At 43.9% G+C, this 21,700-nt stretch overlaps 1 protein-coding gene across 12 annotated transcripts in view; it reads left to right on the plus strand.

The window, feature by feature from the left end:
* Positions 1-21,700, plus strand: part of LOC110486461 (RNA binding protein fox-1 homolog 2) — a 39,030-nt gene that overhangs the window by 14,106 nt on the left and 3,224 nt on the right. For 3 of the 12 annotated variants that reach the window (XM_036941146.1, XM_021558083.2, XM_036941149.1), the window contains 10 exons: positions 5,433-5,630; positions 5,754-5,924; positions 6,347-6,400; positions 6,944-7,036; positions 17,984-18,071; positions 18,198-18,254; positions 18,389-18,533; positions 19,543-19,588; positions 21,132-21,226; positions 21,520-21,658. In XM_036941146.1, coding sequence (XP_036797041.1) covers positions 5,433-5,630; positions 5,754-5,924; positions 6,347-6,400; positions 6,944-7,036; positions 17,984-18,071; positions 18,198-18,254; positions 18,389-18,533; positions 19,543-19,588; positions 21,132-21,226; positions 21,520-21,658 — 1,086 coding nt within the window. Of the gene's footprint in view, positions 1-2,521; positions 3,064-5,432; positions 5,631-5,753; positions 5,925-6,346; positions 6,401-6,943; positions 7,037-17,983; positions 18,072-18,197; positions 18,255-18,388; positions 18,534-19,542; positions 19,589-19,975; positions 20,019-21,131; positions 21,227-21,519; positions 21,659-21,700 lie in introns of those variants that run through there. The other 9 variants (XR_005035550.1, XM_036941150.1, XM_036941152.1 and 6 more) reach the window with 9 other exon arrangements.

A 21,700-nucleotide genomic window follows, 5' to 3' on the forward strand; every position in this document is an offset into this window, starting at 1 on the left:
ACAAAATACTTTGCTCTTTTCTATGTTTTGAAATAATATGCAGTTGATTCGACTGATGTTTACCTAGCTAGTTTTGATACGTTGCATAAGGCAAGGCCTCAGATTACTGCGTGGAGTTATACTGTTGTTTCTCTTCTACCACAAACACATGCACATAGCCTACACATTGAGGAACGCTCAGTGTTTTGTGACTAGTATTGTGTAACGTAACTTGTTTTTTATCATTTAAATATGTAGATGTGTTACTGGCAGCAAGAGGGGTTAACTGTGTACATGTTCTAATGAGCCTGCTGCCCCAACATGTTCTGTGGTCCTGGCTGTGCTTCAGGGCCCTCAAGGAGGTCCAGGCTTCTGCAAATGTCTCTGTAAATTAGCAGTGTTGAGCTGTGTGTATGTCGCACGTTGCGGCCATACCGACTGTACAGAACATCATGTTAGTCCAGGGGGAGCGGTGGGGGGCTGTTGGAATGAGAAGGGGGTGCTACATCAATTCTTTGTTGTCTACCCAGCTGTCTTTGCTGTGTAACCCCCCCCCCCTGAGTGAAATAGACAGGTGCCAAGAAACAGTTGTGACTCCTTCCCCTCAATCCTTCTCTGTTGGTACGACCCAGCCTCCACTTTCCTCCCGCCACAATACTGGATGGGGTGCTGTGAGGTTCTGTGCTCTGGGTGCTGATTGGACAGTTAGCAGCAGGAATCTCCCCAAGTGCTTTTAACTCCAGCACATGCATTTCTAGGGCTGTGTGACTTGGAGCTCGACCCTCCCCTCTCTCCCATTTCTCTGCCGTTTCTCTTCCCTCGGGCATCAGCAGCTGTTACCTAAACATGTTTTTCTTCTCAAACGGCATGGGCAGCCAAATGGGGGGGGGGGGGGGGGGAGGGGTCCAGTGTGAATGGATTTTAAAGGTGTCACCAATCATCCACTGTCCCATGTGATCAGAGAGAAGTGAGGTTAAGAAAATGCCTTCTTTTAGTTGATATTTCTTCATTATAAACCAGATTTAAAGTGTATGCGTGTGAGTGCGTTTGGGTTATAAATGCTGTTTGCTCCCCCATCAATTTAACTTCCTAAGCAACCAAGCAAAGTGCAAACACCGCAACCAATCGTATGAATGCCGGGTTCTGAGAAATGGCGTGATGGTGGTGTATTTTACTGCCTCACCTCCATTACTGCAGCACCCTGCTTGGTTTAGAGAGGGAAGGCAGGGATTGTGGTGTATTTTACTGCCTCATCTCCATTACTGCAGCACCCTGCTTGGTTTAGAGAGGGAAGGCAGGGATTGAAAGTATTTTGCGGAGCCCCACCCAAGTGTTCGCCCCCAGGGGTATGAGACTTACCTGCTGCTTCACATTTGCACCAACCAAACTGCTGCAGAACTGGCAGACAATATTACAGCACTAATGCACTCTGAGACATCTGTCTCCACTACAGGCTTACTGCTGCCCCTCACTCTGCCCATCTAAACCTGCAGTACTGACAATCCAGCTGGCTCAAGGGACGTGCAGAAAAGCATTGAGCTTTGAATAGACCGCACAGCAAGTATGTTAATTTGCACACATGCACTATTGTGACTGACAGAAACCATGGCCAGTTCTGCTGCAGTGCAGTGTTGAGTCTCAGAGGCTCCTTAAGCCCCTTCCCCCACTATCGGCTGACGGAGCTGGTTCAGTTCAATGGACACATGGCGCAGCAACGTTTATTCTCTTGTCTTCTTCTCTGGGCCGAAAGAGAAGAAATCCTCACTAGTGTTGGTGGCTGACTCAACTAAATATTGTGAGGAAACTTTAACAGCGATCGGGCATGGATGTTAATCCTCCCAAATACACTGATTCGTCCCCCTACAGCAGGCTAGGTCTTAGGGTGCTGGGTTGTTTCCCTCTGCAATTATCTGCATAGAGCAGCGTTTCATAGAGAGACCGAAGGATTAGGAGGGTCATGTCAGTGAACTTGGCAAAGGTTAAGTGTCAGGGAGGAGGTTTGCTACTCCACCATACCAGACATCTTTCAGAGTTTTGGGACCGTGTATGGCCACCGTGGTGTTGGTGCCGTAGTGGACGTGGCTCACGTTGGGCCGTCTGTAGGAGTATATAATGGGAAGTCTTTTTAAAGAGGTCCTGTGAGACGGGTCCAGCCGGGCTTTCAGAATCAGTGTGGTACGGCTGAACCTCACACTGCCCTTGCATGGTCCCATCCTTCATGGCCAACAACAACCTCTGATCTCTTTGGTGTGTATGTCATATTGACTGAGTCAGTGAATACAATAGCCTGTACTACCACCGGACCTTTAGAAACTGACCAACTCTTTTGTTAAGAGTCTAATGCTCTGTTACCCTTAAATGAATTGCCATGTGTTATTTAGCTTGTGGTGCCTGTCGGGTTTAAGCCAATTAGCTGTTAATGTACCATGTTGGAATAGGCTGTATATTATGTGTTGTGATTTTCATTGGTTGACTCCCTGAAGGAGTGACAGGGTTTCAGTACTGCGGCGCCCTTACATGGAGATGGGAGGCGGCTACAGCGTTATGCTTGACTGGCTCTTGGGATCCGTGGGTCACGTTTCATAGCGGCGGTGGCTTTGACTGACTTGGGGGAGGCGGGGCGGAGGTAGAAACCCTCGTCTGGATTTCATCAAGCGAGGAGGGAGAAAGAAGGAGAGGAAAAAGGAGAGGGGAAGCATATCTATTTCTTCAGTTGCAGAAAAAGGAAGAGGAGCGTACTACTGCATTGGAGAGAGAGGGGGGAAGAGGCGGCATATTTAATGCAAAGCAATGCGTCACAGTAGATTAGATTAATAGTGGTCATTCAGTTATTCATTCATGATACACGGATTGGGATTAGAGTAACTAGCAGGTTAAAGAGATTACTGCAGTCTACTAACACTCTTCACTGACTGTCTACTGTACTGTGCAACTGAATTCAAATTATTTCATTACGCTGCAGTCACTGCACACATTTTAACACATGCACTCTCGCAACGTTCGCTGAATATTTTGACCCACATTGCAAGCCCTCTCTCTCCCCCCCGGTCCTCCTGGTGTATGGAAAAACCTATGGTGTCTCAGGTAACACTTCTGTACTACCGCTGTCGAGTGTGTAGAGAAAGAGGGATGCAGAGTTTAGCCTATCGTAATTCAGATGGTGCATTTAATACTGTGTTATACGTTCATGCAGAACAGTAAATCTGAAGTTACCTTGTGGTCAAATGAGATTTGTTATGCTTAGACTATTTTATATTCATTCCTGCGTTGCCTTTGAACATCACCTAGTAGCTTACTAGTGAGTTATGATATTTATGATATCGTATACAATTATACATATTTATGAAATATTATACAATTTGACTGTACCCCCCTCTCTTGAAATTTGTAAACAATTTGATCATTTTCAGTTTCCGTTTTTAATACGTTTTTCCACATGATTTCATTCTTTCCTTTTTGCAATACAGCTGACTCCCTTTTATAATAGCCTCTCTCTCCCTCCTCTCTCTCTCTCCCTCCTCTCTCTCTCTCCCTCTCTCTCTCCTCTCTCTCTCTCTCCCTCTCTCTCTCTCTCTTCTCTCTCTCTTCTCTCTCCCTCCTCTCTCTCTCTTTTCTCTCTCCCTCCTCTCTCTCTCTCTTCTCTCTCCCTCCTCTCTCTCTCTCTCTCTCCCTCTTCTCTCTCTCTCTCTCTCTCTCTTCTCTCTCCCTCCCTCTCTCTCCCTCTTCTCTCCCTCTCTCTCTCTCCCTCTTCTCTCTCCCTCTTCTCTCTCCCTCCCTCTTCTCTCTCCCTCTTCTCTCTCCCTCTTCTCTCTCCCTCTATCTCTCTCCCTCCTCTCTCTCTCTCTCCCTCCTCTCTCTCTCCCTCCTCTCTCTCTCTCTCCCTCCTCTCTCTCTCTTCTCTCTCCCTCCTCTCTCGCTCTGTGTGTGAGATACTGCCATTTAGGGCAGTGTTACTGTTACCTCTCAGTGAGTGTGGCAGGAATGTCCAGTTGGCCAATGGGTTGAGTGCTACCAGCCCTCAGCCAGTACCTTCTCTCTACTATTTAGCTGTGTCCATCCTTCAGTGGATACCAGTGAGTAGCCTAAATATCCATTCCAGTACTCACATGATCGAGATACTGTACTGTTAGAAACACCCACTTCGCTTCCACCCCACCCCCATCCTCTGAGCCTCCAACACAGATTTGGATTTGGTCACTGTGACTCAGATGATGGGGAGCACCCTTTACTGCCTGGTTCCAGGCTTCTACATGTTTATGGATGACACGTCTTTACAGGAGGGAGTCCATTTAACCTATTTGGAATCCTCCTTCATTTAATCGTCCTCCCCGTTTTATGCAGGACTTATGTGCTATTGGTATTATTAAGTTAATGACATTGCAATGAATGCAGTTTGCAGTCAGCCTCATAAGCGATTCATATGGACCAGAATACATCAGGAGAGGCTGGTGGAATATAGCAGTAGAACACTTTTCCATCCTGTTCTGAATTAAACCTACTTTTGTTGCACTCGTTATCTTGGAGGCACAGAACCGAGAGCTCAGTCCTCCTTATCAAGTGGAGGGGATTTAACAGTAGCCGGGACGGTTCTTTCCACTGTCGTTTCAAGATGAGAAGTCTGCAGTCTCTGGGATTAGTGAATCCTCATTTGCTTTACTGCCCTGCAACTTAGTTTCCCTGGTAATTAAAAAGGCTGTCTGGAGCCTGGGTGTCGCCTCGCCCAGGCCTGGCTGGCCGGCTGACTGACTGGCCCGTTTTAATGGTATTGGATGCTGTCATCACGCCTGGAAGGCCACGAAGCAGTTTCATGGCCTGAAACAAAATGGCGCCCCCCCCACCCCATTCCTCCCTCCCCCTACAGGCTCTGCTCTTTCTGAACACAGTTGGGGTGTTTTTGAAGTTATTACAGGATGTCCTTGAGTGTGTGACTGAGGAGTGCTATATCACAGTGTCACCATATAACTGACACCTTTTTTTAAATCGTGACCGGCCGGCACTACAATCCATTACCGGGCTTATCATGAAGACCGTATAGTAACAGTGCTGTGGCAATGGCCTGGAGCCGTCTCCCAACTCAACTGGTTCTGATATGAATTCATATCAAGTGTAACTAAAAAGGATAACGGTATCTGTTCACGGGGTATAACAGGTACTCATTGTTGTAAATATTATCTGGATATGTGTGTACATGGATAGTGAGCAGGCTTGTGTAGCAATGTGTGTATCAGATTTTGTGACTGTCAATAATAGATGTGGTTGCAGTGAATATTTCATGGTAGGCTGACTGAAACGCTCTGCTGTCAGAGATATGGAGAGAGAGAGAGAGAGTAGGAGTGAGGGTGAAATTGAAGCTGTGTTTTTAACCCTCGTTCTAGTCTCTCTCCCTGCCCTCCATCTGCACTGTACAGAACAGTAATGCCTACTAGTATTAACCCCGTCTTCTCCTCTGTCAGGGTTCTCAAGATTCAACGGGGGGCCAGGAGGGGCTGGTGCCCCCGCCCTTCTCAGTGTTCCCTCCACCACCCCCTCCGCAGAATGGCCTGGGGACAGAGTTTGTCGGCGCTTTGTTTGGTGCTAGTGGACAGGGGCCTTCGGATTCAGGGGCTGGAACAAATGGCTCAGCCACCACTTCCAACATCTTACCCACCCCGGTGAGTGTTGTGGTTGGTTTTGTTGTTAGGCGCTCACTGCATTTGTCCCAAAAATGCTCATAACTCCTACGTTTATTCCATTTATCAGCCTCTCCCTTCCCCTCCACTCTCTCTCTTCCCCAGCAGACAGAAGTGTCCCCAGGTCAGGTAGATGGAGTGGGGCAGTGCGTGGCAGTAGAATTAGCAGGAGTATCCGGGGCTGACTCCGCAGAGGCCAAAGGAACCCCAAAACGACTTCACGTCTCCAACATCCCCTTCCGCTTCCGAGACCCTGACCTCAGGCAGATGTTTGGGGTAAGAATCTGGGAACTTCCTTGCTGCACTTTGAGATGAGGAGTAAATCAGTTTAACCCTCCTGTTGTTTAATTGATGGTTGGTGTCAGAGTGGGTGTTGAGAAGAACAAAGGGCCAGACAGTCACAAAGGGAGGAACACTCATGTCCTTTGATTTTCTCTATCATAGGGCCATGAGAGCCACAGAGAGGTAGTCAGTAGTTAGTGAACGAGTGAGGAAAGGAAGGCATGTAGTAACAAAGGGATAGAAAAATAGACAATAGAAGGTAGGTGCAATTTGATTGAATTTATTTTGGTACAATACTGCCTCCTAGTGAGCTGCAGGTGTAGTTCACCCCTGATTGTAATTTAATTACACTGAGTACATAATGCACGTTAAGTTTTTGTTTGTATCCTAATTTCTTGTGTTTTGTTTATTTTCAGCAATTTGGGAAGATTATTGATGTTGAGATCATTTTCAATGAGAGGGGCTCAAAGGTGAGTGAGATGGTAAACATGTCCTCAGTCCCACCGCTGTGGACACTATGATGAAAAAGTTCACTGTGTCTCAATGCTACATTTTCCACACACTCTGTGTCCTACTGACCTGCACTGATAGTATAAACAACAGGGTAGTATTATGGTTAAAAACCACTCCAGGCCACTATTGAACGTCTGAAACTAGATTGAAAGTAAGTCAAAATTATACTGGACCTATATATTTTCTAATAACTGCAAATAGATTTTGAAAAGCAAACCGGTCCCAAGACAATCTGTGCGGCCCTCTGTTGAATTTCGACATTCCGTTTGCCCAACCCTTCACTAATCAGTAACCACCGTATATCAGTTCTAGAACAAACAACATTATTAACCAGTGATTATAACTGTGTTCCTGTTCAGTAAATGTGTAATGAAATGAGTAAAACTAGCTAAATCAAAGTGTTTTGATTTTCTACAGAACAACTGTTCTGTTTCTTCCACCCCTCTCCTTACGCTGTCTTTGTGGTGCTGTCTTTGTGGCCCTCTGTCTGTTTACCCCAGGGCTTTGGCTTTGTCACGTTTGAGACCAGCGCCGACGCGGAGAAAGCCCGGGAAAGGCTTCACGGCACGCTAGTGGAAGGTCGCAAGATAGAGGTAATTTAACCCATCTCCTCCTCCTACCATTGTTCCTCTGCCTGTACACTGATTCCGCTAGCTGCCATCCTTTTCCACTGACATGCTCTAATGTGGTCTCTGCTGGTACCCCCCAGATGGTTTGCTGCCTTTTTTTTGGGTGTTTCTTGTTTCCTGGTTAATTTGGGGCGGGGGGAGAGTTGACACCTCAAGGCATGCTGGGAAGTTTTCGCTCTCTAAATCGTTTAGGTCTCGGTTCTGTCTTGCACCATTTCTTATTATAGCTTCCACTGCTTTGATTTCAAAATACAATCTAAATCATCTTTCTCTGTTGCTGGAACCGCGGGACATTAGGAGAGCGTGATGAGACGATGATGCATGGCCGATTGTAGCCAGGTTGATCATATCTTAGTTCCTAGTCTAGAATGTTCCTTTTTTCCCCCCGTGCTGCAAAGTGCTAGTGACAAGCTTATGTCTCCTGGCCTCCAGCATGCAGCACAGTGCTCTCCTCTCCACCTGTAAAATAACTACGCCATTTATTTCATATTTAGCTCCCTCCTTTCACTATCATTTTATAAAATGAAGCTTTGGCTCGTATGTGACTGTTTCAGGGTTGGGGAGAAGCTGAGAAGATGCATGTTTTTCTTTGACATATTGTCCGTTTGCGTGCCAGTGATATCCTGCCCATCTCTGGAGCAGATCTATTTTAAGCCAGGTTCTTAGCCAATCACGATTCTGCATGGGCTCCTGCCTCCTTGCTGTGGTTAACTGTGGTAGTTGTGTCCTGCATGATGGTGATGGCTGGACCCGCTTGGGTTTCATCTGTCAGCTCTCAAACATCTGGTTCTGAATGCCACCTGCATCCAATGGTCTATAAATCCTACATTTCACCTTCAGTCAATCAGCAAGTTGAATGGATACTGATGGAGCCCAATGAAAACCCACATCAGTTAAACTTCTATAAATCATCAACCTATTTGTTTGGCCCTGGTGGTTCTGTAACCTCTTGTCTATGTAGCCTTTGGAGTATCTTCTTATTTCATGCATGATCTTTATCACTTTAATTGTAAGGAAGTGTGTCTCTCTTTCTCCCCTTCACCTTTTATCATTGCTGCATGTGTGACAGTAGTTGATCTCTCTGAAGCTGTGGCCAGGCCTTTGTAATCTGCATGGGGTCAACAGGAGTGTCTGTCATCAGGTTTGTCTGTGTTTGACTAGTGCATGGGATAGAACAGCCGTATAGACTAAGGGCAAATAAAGGTTGTTCTGTATTTATACACTCATTCAGCACCGGAGGAAAAGCCCAGCATGCCTTTGAGGCACTGCTATGTGACGATTCTTCTCTCTCCTAGAAGTTGTTTGCAACCCTAGCTTTGTCCTTGGTAATATCATTTCCGTTTGTTTTTTAACTGGCTGTTATTCTAACAAATGTGAAGACGCTAATTTAAAACTGGCTAAGCTTAGAGGCAATGTTCTGACATGAGGAATGTTTAGATGTGTTAATGGTCCCGTACTAGGCTAGGCTTAGATTACACATTGTTTTGCTTAAAATACTACCGTAGTATGTCTTTCAGTTTCCTAACCCATTGTTTTGCTTAGGAAACTCTGAAAGATATACCATGGTAGTATTTTAGCAGATTGTTTTTGAAATCAGGAGTGTGTATATTCTGTTTGCTGTCCTTTTGCTTGGGATTTATTGGAAGTATGTGTGCATGATAATACTATGGTGTTGTAACATGGCTGTCACTGCAGTGCTAGTGCGGACAGTCTGGGATTTCTTGCATGTCTTTTATATCGGCTATTTTGTTAAGACTAGATGATTTTTGGTGATAGTGATGTGGACTTTTGGTTGTTTAGCATGACATCTTCTCAAAGTTGAAAATGCCTTACTACTTTTATGAAGGTCTGTTTATCCATAAAACAGAAAAAGGCAATTGTTGATTGGAATCAATATTTTATTTCATGTTGTTGACTAGTCTGTCAGTGCATGGGAATCTGTAGCGAATGTTCTCCTAGCTAGTCTGTTTGGAACCCTAAGTGTGCATGGCTGTTGGTTCTACACAGAGTGTAGTATTGATCTCTGCGGTGGCCTATTCTATTACATCGAAGTGTACTTCTTTTTGTCTGGAATAAAACTCTGCGCTTTGAAGAAGTCAGTTTCCCGTGCGCGTCCAATGTACCCATGTAAGTGGTCCGATTCACTTGTCTTCCTGCTGTTTGTGTGTCCACTCCACACGACGGTGTGTGTCTAAGTCTGCACACACACCATGCATCTCCTCCATCAGTCTGTGTGTGTCTAAGTCTGCACACACACCATGCATCTCCTCCATCAGTCTGTGTGTGTCTAAGTCTGCACACACACCATGCATCTCCTCTATCAGTCTGTGTGTGTCCTCCTCATATCAAAGGGTATTCCACAAAAAGCACTCTAACTAAAGACATTGACATCACACCCCATAGACCAGGACTCTCCAACCCTGTTCCTGGAAGGCTACCCTCCTGTAGGTTTTCACTCCAACCCTGTTCCCGGAGAGCTACCCTCCTGTAGGTTTTCACTCCAACCCTGTTCCCGGAGAGCTACCCTCCTGTAGGTTTTCACTCCAACCCTGTTCCCGGAGAGCTACCCTCCTGTAGGTTTTCACTCCAACCCTGTTCCTGGAGAGGTACCCTCCTGTAGGTTTTCACTCCAACCCTGTTCCCGGAGAGCTACCCTCCTGTAGGTTTTCACTCCAACCCTGTTCCCGGAGAGCTACCCTCCTGTAGGTTTTCACTCCAACCCTGTTCCCGGAGAGGTACCCTCTTGTAGGTTTTCACTCCAACCCTGTTCCCGGAGAGCTACCCTCCTGTAGGTTTTCGCTCCAACCCCATTTGCAACGTACCTGATTCGGCTTTTCAACCAGCTAATTATTAGAATCGAGTGTGCTAGATAACCTACAGGACGGTAGCTCTCCAGGAACAGGGTTGGAGAGCCCTGCCATAGACGCTTAATCAATTTCCAGGCAGTAACAATTATATGCCATCAAAGCAACTCATCACACTGATGTTTTGAAAGTGACATTTAAGACATTTAACTGTGGGATACCCCGACATTTGACTGGGATACCCCGACATTTGACTGTGGGATACCCCGACATTTGACAAAGCCCTTTAAGTCTTGTCACCGTGCTGTCACACCACAGTTCCCACCCTGAGGTACTGTAGTAGTAACAGCGTATTGAACGTGTAGGTGTGTCTCTCTCACCGCATGCCGCTCTTGTTGATGTGTTGGTGTGATGGGAAGTGAGTGCTCCGTGGCGCAGAGTTTTAGGCAGACATTAGATGCAGTAGAATATGAAGGTGCAGTCTATCACCCCAGTAGTGGTGGTAATGAGAACGAGCAACGTCTCGTCTCCTGGTGCTCTTGAGTCTGCATGCATCTCATCAGACACAGGGTCGCAGAGAGGAGAGCTCCTCACTCAGAGACCGACCATGTCACCACTGCATGAGCCTGAGTCTCTGACTAAAGAGAGCTGGGTGTGATAAGGACTAACTTACTGTGACTGTTCACCTGATCCTGCATGGCTGATCCGTTCTCATTCAGTGATAGATGTACGCTACACTACTGCAGGTGGCAAACCACTCACAGCCTCCATTTGAAACAGTTCTGTCTGTCTTTTAAAGAAAAGGGTCATGTTCTTCAAGAAAGCCAATCAGACTGGATGTTTAATCCTGACATTCCACCTCGGCGTCAACCTCATTGAAAAGGCATTGATTTGGATCCTTTTTCAACACCAGCTCTTTTACTTGAGCTTTAGATGTGAATTGGCTCAAATCAAAAGAAGGCTGTGATCACTCTGCTCCCCAGAACTGTATTACTGCTCTAAATGGGCTGTTTGTGATAAACTGGGCTTAGCTTTGGATTTAGTCATGGTTGTTGCTTGTTTCAGATACTTTGCATGATTGACAGAGAAAAAGAGGTGAACTTGTGAATGGATTGGTGTGGTTGTGTGTGTTTATGTGAGAGGAGGGCAAAAGAAAAGGGGACAGGGAGTATGAACTGTTCCCTTTCCACTCCTCCCTCTTTCTCCCAGACCACAGGCTGCTCCATCTCTCTCTCTCCTTCTCCCTCTCTCTCTCCTTCTCTCTCTCTCCTTCTCCCTCTCTCTCCTTCTCTCTCTCCTTCTCTCTCTCCTTCTCCCTCTCTCTCCCTCTCTCTCTGCTTCTCTCTCTCTCTCTCTCTCTCTCCTTCTCTCCCTCTCTCTGTCCTTCACACTCCCATTCTCTCCAAGCCAGTCAAGTTTGTCTTCCTTTGTTTCTCCACTGTTATCTTTCCCTGTGTGACACTCCCCAGTCCTCACCCTCTTGTCTTGTATGTGTGTAATACCTCTCATTGTATGTCCTTTCACATGTTATATTTTCGTCTTTAGTCCCTTACCCCATCCTTCTCTTTTTATCTTTATTTTTTTTAATTCTAATGTTATTTTGTTGTGATTCATGGCGGAACTAAATGTTCCAAAGTAATTTCTTTATACAATTACCCCCCCATGCAGATCAAAATATGAATCCTGCCCACGTCGCCTTTTACTAAGAATCATTTTATGCTACATTTCACTTAAGTATTTTTACTGCCACTCTTGACTGTGGGAGACATATTTTTAGACGCAATTAAGCCAATCTCTTAATACAAAAGTGGTCGACCTGGTTTTTGTGTCCCTTAATCTTATGACCACTATAATTTACATACGTTGAAAGAAGCACCCCTCCAGTCCGTGTGTCTCTCTAGAAATAGAAAGATGCTCATGCATTGAGCAGAAACTCATTTTGGATGATTTTTCTCTCTCAAAAACTGTATCACTGCTTTCAACTATTATCCCCATTTTATTTCACATTGGGGGGATTTTAATTTTAATTTATTGGGATGTTTGTTGGTTTATTTATTTGTTATTATATTTTTTCTGTTTCCCTGATGACTTCTGTGTGTTGTCAGTCTCCACGGTAACCACTCGCGTGTCCTCACGCTGTTTCTTCGGCAACGGTAAGTTGTGTATAAATGACATTCGCTGATCTGACCCCCACCCCTTCCTTGAAAAAGGCAGTAGACGAAAAATCACACATTGTTTTGAATATTTCTAAAGGAACCGTTAATTTGGAAGTTTCAATCTTTCAATTAGCTCAGTGGCAGTAGATGCTGGGAGCAAGACGTACAGTAGTTGCATGCTTTAGTTATGTCCACAGCATCTTTGTATTGTATATTACAAATACATTTGAAGTATGGTAGCCTCGCATTGTTCTGATCTCCCAGCTATCCAGAGTATAAGTCCCTGTTATGATGGGACCTGCATTGATAGGGAAGGTAGCAGTGACGAGGCACACACACACACACAGCCCATTGATAGCCTGGTCTAACTAGTAATAATAATGGATCCACCCCCCTCCCCTCCTCTCATTAACACCTCCCCGGAATGTCCAAGTTTAATCATCCTCCTCTTTGCAATGACATGGCTTACCAGAACCCATTTGATTAATATTTCATTGTATGTATATTTTTCCTAATGAATTGTTATCCCCAGTAATGATGATAATCCATGGCTCTCTGGGAAGCTCCTGTTCAATTGTTATCATCCTTTCAGCTGCTTCAGTCAGTGTTAAGGGGAAAATAAATCTGTCATTATAACTTTTCTTTGTCTCTAGTGTTGGGCGGGTTTCAGATTCATGGAAGGGCCTGTGTAAAGGTGCAAATGCAGAAATCGCTTTGCCATTTCCTGGTTGCTAAAATTCTAATAGTTAGCCTAATTTTCTGTTTATTTGACAGACCTGTAGTGTAGAGAGTCATTGTACCATTTAAACCGCTGTGAAATATATTTTCAATAACGTAAAAATATTGTATTTTCAGCTGTTTGAAGTAGAGGTCAACCGATTATGAATTTTCAACGCTGATACTGATACCAAAAAAAAGCAGATACAGATTAATCGTCTGATTTTTATTAATATTTTGTAATTTTGTATACCTTTTTTTTTATTATATATATATATATATATAGATAGATAGATGTAATAGTGACAATTACTGAATTTAATGAACACTTATTTTAACTTAATATAATACATAAAATCTATTTAGTCTCAAATAAATAATGAAACATGTTCAATTTGGTTTAAATAACGCAAAAACAAAGTGTTGGAGAAGAAAGTAAAAGTGCAATATGTGCCATGTAAAAAAGCTAACGTTTAAGTTCCTTGCCCAGAACATGAGAACATATGAAAGCTGGTGGTTATTATAGAAATTATGACGCGTTGACTATTTCTCTCTATTCCATTTGTATTTCATATACAGGGGGGTTGAACAAGTATTTGATACACTGCCGATTTTGCAGGCTTTCCTACTTACAAAGCATGTAGAGGTCTGTCATTTTTATCATAGGTACACTTCAACTGTGAGAGGCGGAATCTAAAACAAAACTCCAGAAAATCACATTGTATGATTTTTAAGTAATTAATTAGCATTTTATTGCATGACATAAGTATTTGATACATCAGAAAAGCAGAACGTAATACTTGGTACAGAAACCTTTGTTTGCAATTACAGAGTCAGTGTATATGCCCCGCACTGAACGCAAGAGAAGTGACACAATTTCTCTAGTTAATATTGCCTGCGAACATGAATTTGGACGGGTCGCCCAAATAGTTACATATTGCAGTTATAAATCCTAATGCACAAAATGTGGCTCGTCTGCTTTCAGGCACACAGAAAGTAGTACAGAAATTACAGTTACCATTTTCAAACACGGTAACATGGGACATCAGTTATGCTGATTAGATGGTACAATAATGAATCAACCCAATCAAGTTGAACTTGCACTTGCACATAGAATGGTAATTCTATGGACATGCTTAGAACACAGTATTGCTTCCTATAACATGGTGTGTTTTTCCATAGAGATCCTATTCAATTACTAGAGGGGCAATTTCATAAGCCCTCAAAGTTCTAGAATGGGGTTAAAATGGCTGCCATATTGGTCAGGGAGAAATCCAAACCAGTCTAATTGGAATTAATGGCTGAGGCATAATCCAGAATTTACATATGCTGGAAAATTAAAGTAATGCATGTGATATATCAGAAATTGTGTAATCAAATTATTGTTAACCTAAAATATTGTGATATAATTATGAATACAGTTTAAAGGTTTATACCAATTTTCTGTATAAATATCATTTAAAATATATGTATGTAAACCATACATGTTAAAAATGTTTGTTTTCATGGGCAGTTGAGTGCTATTTTATGATATAATATCAGTACTTGTTGTATTTCCAACTTGTCTAAGTCCTATCAACTGATTTCAGCCAGTGTATGGCTGTGGATTGACTGCATTGATCGAATGGGATGTTGGCATATTGGCAGTTAATAAAAATACAAAAATCCATGGAAACATTCCTCTAAAACTGGCTGGATTGCTAGCTAACAAACATACAGGGCAGATAAATTCATTATTTTATGTCAGGGATGGGCACCATGGGGTGGAGATAAAATGTTGCTCTTTTTGAGCTAGTTTACTGCAGTTTTTTTTTTAAGTGCAATGAGGTGGGGAGAAGATTTTCCAATTTTAGAACAAATTTCATGCAATCCTTTTTAGTTTTTAATATAATACCTGTGAGACTGACTAGCAAAATCAATGCCCCCAAGCTCTAATTCGATCTTGATTACTATAAGTTTGGATAACTGGCTGCTAGAATAATTTACCAATATAGAACATGTTAGCTGACATGGGCTAATTTGACTGACAGAAGATTAGAACAGTTGATGTACAACATTTTGAAATTGCATCTTGTGTATTCTGCTTCGCAATAGTAAGTTGTGACCCCGACTGAGCCCCCCCCCCCCCCCCCCCCCCCCCCCCCCCCCAATAAAAAAAAAAGCAGTATATCCGAGGGCCTTCAAAAAGGGGGGCTGCGGCCACTAGTTTCCCAGCCCTGTTTTACATCATCTTATCACAGCATTGGCAAACCATAATTGACCAACTCCCTGACCAAAATGGCTCACCTTTATCCTATCATAAAATTATTAATGTCAATTCTAGTATTCTAATTCCTAATTCTATGTGTTTTTCTGTGTTCTAAATGTGAACGCATTCTGCGCTAAAGTGTATATGCTTATGTATTTCACATTTTGAAACTTCAGGGAGAATCACTCATGGAAACCGATAGATTAACACAGGGGCACAGGCATTTGTGGGGTGGACACGGGCCCACCCACTGGGGAGCCAGGCCCTGCCAGACCCACCCAATCAGATTGGTCCTGTTGGCCAATCCAAATTTCTGCAGGCCCACCCACCAATTTCTGGCTATGCCCCTGCATTAACAAAAGGTACAAGATCTATGTCCATTCAGCAGTCATTGTCAGTATATCTGTTACAGGAGTAGGTGAAATTGCAATTGTTTAGAAAAGATAGCTCATCCATCTGTCCATATTTTCTCTTCACAATGAAAAGCAACGTTAATCGTGTTGCTCTTGAAGCTTGAGGATTTTTGAAGATCAAATTGTGAGCAGTAGCAGGGCATCTTATAGAATGCACTTTAAGAGAATAGTCAATCAATAAAGTTTATAACGGCAATAACTCACCTCTCTGTAGTGAGTGTAGTAATGGGATTAACAAGCAGGAGTTAAAGCACACAGAACAGAATGTATGAATTCCTTTATAGAGTAGCCTAATTCCTGAAAAGATAACTATATATAAACACATTGGGATGAACTGGTTGATCCTTTGGTCTGTCTTTTGCTGTCCTTTTAACTCCTCTTTGGTTTGGTTTTCTTTTATTGAATGGTGTGTGTATTAGTTTGTGTACTGGTCTTAGTTCGTGACACACAGTAATAATGCCTGGCAGTGTCTTGTATTATTTGATTTCTCTCTTTTTTGGGGTATGAGGATTGCTCTTCTCTCTCTTCCCTCCATCCTTTGGTACTCTGTCTCTCTATTCCTCCACATATAACTTAGTGAGATTTTTGGGAGAATGGTCACAGAATCTAATTGCTTTTTTTGAATGACGCACCTTGGTATTTGTTATTTTTGTTTTTGAAAAATAATTGTTGATTTTTGTTGTTGCTTATGTAGACGATGTCTCTCTCTTTCTTACACCATCTTTGTGTTTCCCTGTTACTGTATGTGGACTGGCTCTGTATCTATCTCTCTCTTTCTCACCTGCATCCCTCTCCTGAACTCCTTACCTGTCCCATCTGTCTCTGTATGCGTTTGATATGGGAGTGCTGCGATTGTTTTGATTGGTCTCTATGCTGCATCCGACGCTTGCTGATTGGCTGAATTACATTTTTTGGTTCTTTATTCTCACTCTTGGTCATGTGATGCGCCCATATTTGGCTGCGTATAATTTTTGTCTTATAAAATTATTAATTTTGTCCAACAAATGTTTTTTGCACCCCTCTTTCTCTCCCCCTTTTTATGTATTGATGTTGATTTCTTTTTAGGTTAACCCCAACAAGTTTGGTTTAATTTGGGGGCGGTCCAGTTCTATTGGTACTGCTGTGGGCTTGTGTCCTAAGTTGGGATGGGGTTGAATGTTTATTATTAACCCATGCAGATGTGTTTCTCACTGGTCTCTGTTTGATTTGCATGTTTACCTCTCTGTGAGATTGATCAAATTGCATTACCTCCCCTGGTATTGACACACCACTAACTATACATAAGGAAATGCATCATTGCCCAGTTATCACACACAAAATAGAGGTTTATAAATGACCCTGATATGAATGCTGTGATGTAAAAAGATTATCAGCATTAATCTGATTCATTAGGCTGATTTATTCGTTTTATTTTAGTGTCTTCACTCACAGGGACAATTATGTCAGCTAATTGAATCATTCAAGGCTGACCATCTCATTTGCAATGAAGGAAAATGAGGTAATTCTCATTTCCATTTGAATGAGGGCTGCAGTGATAGAGTATGACTAGTGGGGTGTTGAAGGTGGCTGAATCCATAATGGCCTTCTAAGTGGAACTTCGTCACATAGAAGTCTCAAAGCTCTCCAATTGGCCAATAGGTCATTAGTAGCTCACAACAAAGTTTGACATGGCACGACGGCACACTCAAACTGTGAAATTGCACGACACAACAGTCATTCTCATAAACCCCATCAAAGGAGATGGATAACGATTAAGGGAGCCTAATATGGCCCTTTGAAGTTCAGTGGGGGGATTAGCCTAGCTAGCAGCCATCTTGATTCAACAGCCGGGCGCAGCACTAGACAGAAATACCCGTCTTTGTTCACACACCTGCATACTGCAAACACATATTATTATTCTCCTGCAGTGCCATGTATCCCAGCTCTTCTCCTCCACCTTATCTCTTCCTTTCTTCTCTTACCTATAAATCTCTCTTCCTCTCACCGCTGGGCTCAACCACTGGCCCTCAGTGTAGCTAGTTGTCTCCACAATGAGTCATCGATTACACTCCTCTTGGGCAGAACACTTTAATTGCATGACTAAGATTCCCCCCTAACAATCCTCCACCCACTCATGTACACACGCGCACACAAACACCGCCAGGGAGAGCAGAGACTACTTCATCATAAGCGATGTTGTCAGCTGTCGTATAACTGGCTGGGGAGGAGGCAGCCTGGCAGGGAGGAGTTAACGATGTGATGCATCAAACCCACCACCGTATTGATGTGGACGATCCAGCGATGGTGAATGGGGAGCAGACTGTAACTGTGGCCTCCCTGTATGTGTACACACAATCACCATCTTCTTGGCAAATGGTCTGTTGACCTTAGACCGCAGGAGTGTTATTACCATTGTATTATTCACAAAGTCAGAGTTAGATATGCTTTATTTTAAGCAATTGCTATCATGTGTAAATGTCTAATATTGGTCCACTTGTGTGATTGTCTTTTGTGTCAGAGTGTTTGTGTGTGTTTCCTCAATTGAATAGAACGGGCCAAACGTTGTGCTCACTGTCCCTCCTCCCACTCCCCAGGTTAACAATGCCACGGCCAGGGTGATGACCAATAAGAAGATGGTCAGCCCCTACCCCAACGGAGAGGCCCTTAGCACCCTGCCATATGGTAACCAGATGCAGACTACTCCATCAGCCTCATTATGATCCCTAACTGTTAGTCAGCTGCCCATCTCCCTGTGTATCCCCTATCTATATGAAACCCTCCTATTTCTGCCTTCTCTCTGCTTCTCAGCAGGATGGAAGCTAAGCCCAATGGTGCAGGCCATGTACGGACCAGAGCTCTATGCAGGTAAACCTTGTCTTCCTCTTAGATTTCATGCCCTTCATTTCACCCAAATATGACTTCATTTAAACATCCCTAATTCATAGTGCCCCCAGGCATTGGATTTTCATATCCTCTCTCTCTCCTTCCCTCTCCCTCAGTTCCGGGGTTCCCCTACCCGTCTGCGGCAGCGGCAGCCTCCACGGCAGCTGCTTTCCGTGGTGCCCACCTTAGGGGTCGGGGAAGGCCAGTGTACGGCGCTGTGCGTGCGGCGGTGCCGCAGCCTGCCCTCCCTGCCTACCCTGGGTAAGGGATTCAACTACAGAATCCATCCTCTGAACGGACACACTTAACATGACGTTTATATACGTTCCTTCAGTAAATTCAGGACTTTACTATAAATACCAATAAGTGTAATGTCATTAGTTTGTAGTATAGACACAAACTCTCTCTGAGCAGAACAATAATTTGATCCTCTGCGTCACACTGCACACAAAGACCAGACACATTTTCTTCCTATTTTTCTGTGTTCCAATAATTCCACTAGATTGACTCACAGAGAAACTGTACTGTGTTGCATGTTGCTGGGCTGTGCCAATTGGTTAATGGGGATGCAACTGCTGTGGACTGCAATATTCTGGAGATGCAACTGCAATATTCTGGATTTTTTTTTATTTTAACTAGTGCTGCAGGAAATGGCTCTTCCATATTTAATCCACTACTGCCTGACTTCAAACAAACGACTGGCTGATTTGTCCTCTGTCTGTCCAGGACCTTGTCAATGTAAATGGGCCTCCGTTCCCTCTCCCTGGGGGATGCTGATAGAGGATGGTACCCTATAATACATTCATGTTGATAATACCACTTGGTTCAGCAGTAATGGAAGAAATAAATGGTAGTGTATTTCCTCTGCATGCTGCATGTGTGTGAAATAACTGTTCTATCTCTCTCCTTGTGCGTTCACTTTTCCCCTCAATCATCTCCCTGTTGACTTTCCTCCACACTGGCTTTCATTCCTGCCACTCTGGTCTTGGACCATCTCACTGTACACACCGACCCTTTCATCTCCACTGTTTGCCATCTCCTCTGCTCCTGTTCCTCTCTCCTTTGTCTCTCCCTATCTCCTCCCTCAACCCCTCTCTTCACCTGCCATCTCCTCTGCTCCTATTCCTCCCTCCTTTGTCCCTCCCTATTTCCTCCCTCCACCCCTCTCTTCACCTGCCATCTCCTCTGTCTGCCATCTCCTCTGTCTGCCATCTCCTCTGTCTGCCATCTCCTCTGTCTGCCATCTCCTCTGTCTGCCTTTCTCTCGTAGCGTGGTGTATCAGGATGGTGGGTTTTATGGAGCTGCAGACTTATACGTAAGTAAATTCCCACTCACACTCCCTCACGACTCTCTCCTTTCTCTCTGTGCGTTTCTGCATGTGCATAATTAATTGCGCTGCACAGAGCTGCCCAAATGTGACTGAAAAAAAACCGACTGTTTCATGCATACAGCTCCTATGTTGAATTATGCTAATAGTTACACTCTGTACTTTACCATTCCACCGCTGCCTGGGATCACACCTGTGGGTCTGAGTTTTCCCAGAAGACAGACTGTAACAGAGGGTGTTGTAGTCTGGTGTTGTAACACGGGGTTCCAACATGGGTAGCCGGGCCGCTCTGTGTGCGCTTGTGTCAGGGCGCGTGTCTGTCAGTGTGTGTGCGTGTGTCCAGGTTGACAATGGCTGTTTCTGTTCTCTCTATAGAATAGTGTTTCAGGACTCTGTCATTAGTAGCAGATTGCCTCAGGTAGGGTCATTACCAAACACAGTGTGTATTTTTATTATCCCTCTGGTGATTATGATCTTTTGATGTTGTTTTGTTTTGAAACGGTAACTTGCTTTTCATTTTCCTACTAACTCACTGACATCTGCACAGGTGGATTGTGGGGAAGGGGTTTGTTACTAAGCTACTAAACAGCGAGTGTTTTTTGCCAGTTTGTTCAAAGAGAACCTGGTCTCTGAAAGGTAGACTGCTGGCAGTGATAACACGAAAGGTGGCAGTTGTATTTGTCTTGAAGTCACTGGCAGAGAGCCTCTTATTTCATACAAACACCAATGTTCCCAGCACCATTTCTTATGATTGGAAGTTACCACATCCATTATGCTGAGTAACATCCATAGCTGGAACAGGTACAGAGATGAGCTGGAAGATACTCTATCTGTGTAGCAGCAGTGCCCTGTGGGGCTGAAAATAAAGACGAGGAGAACACGGTTTCTTATTACTAAAGCCTGTCCCCAACCCCTTCCCGGTCTCGACTCTTCTCTGAAGCATGCTGATCCACGTCTGCATGCTCTACAGGCATAGGCCTACCTTTTCTCTCTCCCCCTTACCTTCTCTTACAGCCCCCCTCCCTCTGTCCTGTCACTAGTTGTACTGCAGGTTTCCAGGGGAATGCTCTGGGTTGTGTTCTGTATGATTAGGTCCAAATGCAGTGGTGTGTTCAAATAGATTTGCATTGAATCGGGGCAAGCATGCTGTCTCAATGCCAGGAGGTGACACTGTGAGTGTGTTTGAGTGTGGCATCTCTATTTCCCCCCTCTCTCTTTGTCTTATATGCATATGAGAGATCACAACGATAATATGGATGGTTCGTGTAAATGTTACTTATCTTTCTCTATAATTCTGAATCGTTGATATGCTGCATTATTGACGATTGTCAACAACCTCCAGTGTAATTATTATGATTTGTTTTTACATTTGTTAATACTTCAATCTTTAACCACAAATGTTCTAAACTTGGTTGTTGTACTGTGTGATTCTTTAACTCACTCTGCACTTACACAACTCTGCCTCGGTAATGATCCTGTCTACCTCAGCTGTACCATGGTAATAACCTCCATTTGTCCCTCTGTCTCCCAGGGAGGCTATCCTGCCGCTGCCTATCGCTTTGCTCAGCCTACTGCTGTAACCGGGGCAACTGCTGCCGCGGCAGCAGCTGCTGCTTACAGTGACAGGTAAGAATAAGGAGGATCGTCTGAGGACTCAAAAAGCAGCAGCCTCGAAATGCAGTAATGTGGGCAGACTTTTACACAATAACATGCTAGGCTATGACTCACAGTAGAAATGATTTTAGTTGTTTTTCTGGTGGGTATTTATGATCTTACAGATCAGTATCACGTGATCTTACAGATCTTTTATGTGATTTGTAATATCTCAGCCTATTTATGAGTCAGTGCACGGTGTGTGTTATATTCTCACTGTAACTATATGCAGCTGAAATACATGTGTTGGTATTCCTCTGGGACAGTTATGGGCGAGTGTACACTACAGATCCCTACCACGCTCTAGGTCCTGCTGCAGCTGCCTATGGAGTCGGTGCCATGGTAAGAGCCCCCCAGCCGCAACACTACAACAACAGGCTGGAAACTGAGTTATCTTCACTTTATGTAAATGTAGTTATTTACTCCTCGCACATCTTTTTCACTGCT

This window comes from Oncorhynchus mykiss, chromosome 13 (genome assembly GCF_013265735.2).
Source record: "Oncorhynchus mykiss isolate Arlee chromosome 13, USDA_OmykA_1.1, whole genome shotgun sequence".
NCBI classification, from domain to species: domain Eukaryota; kingdom Metazoa; phylum Chordata; class Actinopteri; order Salmoniformes; family Salmonidae; genus Oncorhynchus; species Oncorhynchus mykiss.